The 6,293-nt window shown below is 38.6% G+C and overlaps 1 protein-coding gene across 1 annotated transcript in view; it reads right to left on the bottom strand.

The window, feature by feature from the left end:
- LOC105617277 (ankyrin repeat and BTB/POZ domain-containing protein BTBD11) overlaps positions 1-6,293 on the bottom strand; it is a 33,916-nt gene that overhangs the window by 13,756 nt on the left and 13,867 nt on the right. The window contains exons 2-10 of the mRNA XM_012198843.1: positions 4,553-4,757; positions 4,133-4,378; positions 3,309-3,788; positions 2,819-3,149; positions 2,236-2,471; positions 1,872-2,074; positions 990-1,718; positions 520-788; positions 205-410 (exon numbers count right to left, since the gene is read on the bottom strand). Coding sequence (XP_012054233.1) covers positions 205-410; positions 520-788; positions 990-1,718; positions 1,872-2,074; positions 2,236-2,471; positions 2,819-3,149; positions 3,309-3,788; positions 4,133-4,378; positions 4,553-4,757 — 2,905 coding nt within the window. The remainder of the gene's footprint in view (positions 1-204; positions 411-519; positions 789-989; positions 1,719-1,871; positions 2,075-2,235; positions 2,472-2,818; positions 3,150-3,308; positions 3,789-4,132; positions 4,379-4,552; positions 4,758-6,293) is intronic.

Below are 6,293 nucleotides of genomic sequence, written 5' to 3' on the forward strand. Positions count from 1 at the left end.
GTAACTAACTTAATTAATTAAATTAAATAAATAATATAGTATATTATTATTATTATATATATTATTATTATTAATTAATTAATTAATTAACTAACAACACACTACTCTCTCTCTCTCTCTCTCTCTCTCTCTCTCTCTCTCTCTCTCTCTCTCTCTTTCAAAACTGGTAATATTTATAAATAAAAATAATGTGTAATCTTTTACCTTACTATATCTAAAAATATTGAATAAAAGTGGTAAACATTCCTGCACGAACTGCGTGGAATAATCATCCGGACAGACTTGAAGAAAGTCTTGAAGTAATTGATCTATAACCGAGTCCAATCGCATTTCATGAGCTGTCGCAAGACTATGCATCCAGCAATGTAATGTCCAACCTACTTTTAACCCACGAAGCTCCATGGTAATATCTATTAATCGTAACAAATTGTATGTCATTATATAACTAATATTAAACAAACATCTGAATATTTTATTGTAAGTAAAACTGATATGTTAAAAATTCTACTATTTTCTCACCTAAGTGATTACTTTCCGCGCTGTGATACATAGCTTCCTGTAGCGCCTTCGTTTGTATCTTATTAAATACTGGTTCCTTGCCTTCTCTGCGAGCTCCTCTTGCTTCTGCAGTCTGTTGTTGAGAATTATTACCGGCGTTACCTTCCGCTAATATCTCTTCCAAAGATAATATCTCTTTCTCTCCTCGCTTGGCTGAGAAGTTGAGTGGATGTGATAATAGTTGATGAAGACAACTTCTCTGACCATGCGCTGTAGCTACTGAGATTGCGCTATTTATCAAATATAAAATTAAAAATTAGATTTTTAATTAATCTAAAAACATTCCGATCTAATTTTTTTTAATATTAATAATATTTTAATATTGTATAGACTAAATTTTTTATAGAATGATTCCTCCAATAAATCGTAACTCACTTCAATAAAATCTGATTGCGATAATAATTAAATAATAAAGTGCTAAATTGATTTACCTATAACAGCCACGTTGCACGGAACCTGAGTAGGAGAACGAATCCTTGATCAAAGTGGACAGAAACGGCTGCGCCCCGTGTGCCAAGAGTAAAGCTACCATCTCATTATTTCCCGACGCTGTGGCCGCTTGCAAAGGCGTGACCGTGCACTTGTCCTCACTGAGTTTCGCGCCGCCTTCCACCGCAGCACCTCTCTCCAACAATATTCTGGCGATATTACAATGACCCAACAGAGCCGTGTAAGTCAAAGCAGTCCAGTGTTGCGTCTCTGCGTTAAAGGCAGTCTGCGTGTAACATATGCCACTGGAGATAGCTCCACTAGGATTGTTGGGACTATTAGATGCTACATTCGGAGTTTTATTAGATGTTATCATTGCCGACTGATTATTCGGGCTTCTAACATTTGATACACTGGATGTTTGTGGAATCTTGGAAGGAGTATTCGACGATGAGCTTGTTGTGGGTGGTGGACTTTCGATGTTCAAGTCAGCCCCGGCATCTAGTAGACCCATTACAGCTGATTCATCACCGTTGATACATGTCAGCATCAGAGCCGTGAATCCGGCGTCATTCACCGTGTTAATTTTTGTTGAAGGCAGCAGCGACATTGCCTGATCTATAAGATCCGTGCGTCCACTGGTTAACATCTTGAAAGCCATGTCCAGCGTCAGCAATCGAACGTATTCGGCATCGTCAATGCGCTTTGAACATACTGCGATCTCCTCGGAGCTGCATACATAATATAACAAATTTTTTAACAAGTTGTATTATAAAGTGTTAGAAATCTAAAGATTATCATAAAATAAATCTAAATATCCGAATCTTCTGAAATGACATATTGAAATAACTTTGTTTTAATAAAAATTTTACGGACTGACTGACCTTATCGGTCGAACAGGACAATCTACACCAGGCAACAATAATCGGGCAGCTTGATTAATGTCATCTTGATCCATGACCAAACCGTGTCTGTGCTCGGTGTGCGCTGCAGCTACCCGTAGCCATTCTACTAACGGTGGTAGCACAACGTAAGCTCGTTCGTATGCTAATTCCTGTATTCCAGATCCGCGTTCGCCATGTTCCAGCTTAAACATTTCGATCAGGTAATTTGAATCAATGACATCAAGTATGATTTAAAATTATTTAAAAAATAATGCGTTTTGTAATATTATACAACAATTAATGAAAATTAATTTATTGAAAAATTATATTATATTAATACGCTACTTTCATTCAAATCCCATACCTGCGAGCATCTCATATAATAAAATAGAGCATATAACGCTCTCGTTGTCAATGGTATAGGGCAGCGTCCTGCTTGTGCTACCTTTGAAATCAAATCTATCAATTCTGACATTGATCCCACACACGTCGTAAGCAATGACGGTTCCAAAGCTGATTGAGCTACGTCCCGCCCGCTACGCGACGACGACGACGAATTCAAGGAACTTACACTTGCCCAACGAGGCATAGCGAGAGCGCCTAAAATAGTAAAAGATATTTCGATTCGGTGTGAAATTAGCGTAAATTAATAAAGATAACATATCTGTGTCGCATTGTATAAAAGTATAAACGATATTCCTATTAAGTATCTTTAAATTAAACGCAAATAAAAGTTCTTAGTCGTATACATCCTTTCAATCTTCCACCAAATTACAATTATTCTGTAATTTAAAAATAATTAATAAACAAATAAAATAAAAATTAAATTAAAAAAAAAAGATTGGAATCGGATAAATTTATCAAATAAATTTATCATATATAATTGAGAGTGTAATAAATGAGCCGATGTTTAATGATCTTTATCTTAAAAAAATAAAATTACGGACCCGATGCAGTTCGACCGGCGTTAAGATGCGCGTACGGTTGTAACAGGCCCCATAAGTCGCCGCTGTTCGCTATAGCATGCTCCAGCATTGTCGCCGTGAGGGTCGTATGTGGTTCCGTCGGCACGCATTGTAGCAGTATCTCTTCCAGGAGATTCTCGATTCCGGCCGTCAGATATATCGCGGCATACTCGTGAATCATCCGTCCGAGTCTCACATCGGACATCCAACGTAAGAAACGTCCGACTGGCAATTGCAGCCCCGAACGGGATGCCTTCGATTGTTTCAGCTGATCGCCAGATACAGCGAACATCGCGGCAGCTCGAAGGCAAGCCTTTAAACAAGGCAGATATCAAATGACTATGTTTAGTGTTAAGTGCGCCCATCGTGATTGGATTATCATCAGTTATTATTAGAATATATTGCTCTAGTTATCAGGATATTAGCAACAGGATATTATTATTTGATATCATATAACTGCAGATAATCCTACCTTGGTACAAGAATCCGCAAGAGCCGGACAGAGTACGATCTTAAAGGCACTGTACACTTCGTGCTTGCTACAGAGACCTATGGGCTTTGCCAATCTCTGAGTCTCGCGGCCGATCCTGACTAGCGCACGTTGTAGGAGATAGGAAAGCCGCGGAATCGTCTCCATCGAGACTTGCTCCATGTGTTCTCTTGTTCGACCGTTTTGAAGTACACGTAGCACATCATGGTGAGTCCACGGTAATTGCTGCAATTCAACCAGACGATTATGAGAATCTACCCAGACGAACTCATCGGCACTAGTCACGTTGGTGTTGATCGTCTCCAAGCTAGAGTGTCGCATCAGCCTTCTCACTGCGGGCTCTGAGCTTTCTGAACCGCTCAGTGAGGAGTATGTGGACGAAGATTTGTGCGAACGCATCGTAAGTTGTTGGATCGCTAGCTTTATATCCTCCAAACCGGAACCCGACCATGGTACCTGTAGCTGCAAGCAAAATGGAACGTTAAAAATGGATTTCAAGAAATGGAACAATCGTTAGCCAATAATTCACTTAAAGTTGATTTTAATTGAAAGAAAGAAATGGGATTGGATAATTTTCATTAATTAATAAGAACAAAGAGATTAATATAATGTTATAATGTTGATATTTGTCAGAATACATATATTTTAATGATTTATTTAGATTTTAATTAAGAAAGGGGCATTGTTTAATTCCAATTTTCTAAAGACACGATAAAAAACAAAAAGTTATTCATCAAGTATCCGTTAATTTTAATTAAAATATATATAAGATGAATGATACTATAAAACTTGGATCACTAGATCACCTTAGCGGGCGTAGCTCGGTGTCGATTGCGGCTCTGACCGGATCGGCTTCTGCCATTCCTTTGAGTAACCGATGCCGAGAGTCGATCGTCTTCGGGCACAGCATTCAATTGCTGAGGACTGTGAGCTCTATGATGACGATGCGGTGGTGAACTGCTGCTTGTGTGGCCGCCAGTATCCGACATGCTCGCGTGTCCGGACGATCGATTCTCATCGGAGGAGCTGTTACCAGTGCATTCCGGTCGCCTCTGCAAAAATCGGCAATCTTTTACGGCCAGCGTCGCGGAATTTTCTGACTTTAATTCCTTGTGATTTTTCGCATGTAAAATATTTACAAGAAGTCAGAAAAGCATTAGAAATTAGATATACTTGTGGAATCTTTTCCCATCCCGTAATAGATAAGTTGACATATTTCAATATACCTGAAGTGCACGGAGTTCGTGTAAACTGAGATGATGGTGCTGAGAATGACGTGGATGCTGTGGGGTCGGTGTCGGTGCTACGGTATCCGTATCCCTTTCTGGGATCATATGGACCATATCGTGAACTCCGTTTTTAGGAGAATTCTCGGCGAAATCCTTTGAGTAAGAGGGACAATATATTTCGCGACTATTACCACCGCCTGGTCTGTAAAAGAATTTTCATCTTGGTTCGATATAATAAAATAATTTATTCCCTCTTATTTATATTGCTCCTCGTATTGTCATAATTCTCATTATGTCTTAAAAGTATAAACGACATAAGCTCATTTATTTTATTTGACGGAGCTTATTTTTAAGAATTTCTATTTTAAAAATTTCAGGCTTAAGTACTACATAAAAATTAGAAAATTTTAAAAAGAAGTTATCCGCAGATTTTTATTATGAAAAAAAGTCTATGGTTTAAAAGCAGAAAACTTTCACAGCAATTTGACGACTTGAAAATCTCGTTCAGTAGACAAGTTTCTCTACTTGAACGAGAAATGATACCCGATATTCTGTTGGATAGGTCGGTGCCTCATTAATTTGTCACAGGAATAATTCTAGCGGCTCACTTACAAGTGATTGCTCGCGTCGTCTTATCGAACTCCCCCCCCCCCCCCCGCGTGATGGGAGAAGCAAATAGCAAACGCATAACACGAGGTGCATTCCGAGGAGGCACTCGTCTTCGTGGAAGTTACACTCTCGAAAAGTCGTAATCTACGCAGCTAACTATCACGTCCGATTCCTAGCTCTCGAGAGTTCGAGAGATAAGAGTCACGTAACATCTACGAAGAAATGGATAAACGGAACTGCGTTCTCGAGTTGTCTTAATGAGACTCGCGTCACTTGTAAACCGTTCTAACGACCGTAAGGCTTTTTAGGCATGGAATATTTCTCCACCCTATAGAATGCCAACGACGTAGAGCTGATATATATGACACCCTCGCAAAAAAAATTATTTAGCTTGCGGCCGCAAAACTCAATTGTGAATGCGGTAAAACATATTAAACGTTAACAAAGGTACGTGACACAACAACTTTGAAATGTTCACGTTTTAAATACGTTTGCGATTTCTTAAAGTGTAATTAATTTTCAGGAAGAATCTCGTAAGACGTATTTTAAATATTGCCAACCTTTAACTTTTCTACGATGTCAATATATAAATATGTTCCATATCTCGAGAGAAAGTGATGCGGAAAGAACCGAGGTAGAACGCGCCAAGCATAATTCAGTCAGAAATGATAGGAGCCATCGATATCGTGATCCTAAAATTATTTAGAACTAATAATGCGTCTGTTCAATTAGAGGTTCCGCTGAAATAAGCAGCTATAATACGCCGAATGCATTGCGCAATCCTTATGAATCGCTATTATATTCAATTGTGCGACCATTGTTAGCCGATATCGACGCCGAGGATTTAGCTTCGACAACTTTCAAATCCGACATTACGAGTTGCGCAAACTGCTCGCTCGGGAGATACCGAGACAGAAAACGCAGCAATGCAGGTAGCGTATCGAGTTAAATCAATTCCTGGTTATGGTATATATATATATATATATATATATATATATATATATATATATATAGTATACGTACGTAGTAGTAGTAAGTAGTAGTATATAGTACTATTAATTACTTTACTTACTCTACTACTTACTTACTTACTACTACTACTACTTACTTACGACGTAACGACGTACAA

The sequence above is a fragment of the Atta cephalotes genome, assembly GCF_000143395.1.
Source record: "Atta cephalotes unplaced genomic scaffold scaffold00012, whole genome shotgun sequence".
Lineage (NCBI taxonomy): Eukaryota > Metazoa > Arthropoda > Insecta > Hymenoptera > Formicidae > Atta > Atta cephalotes.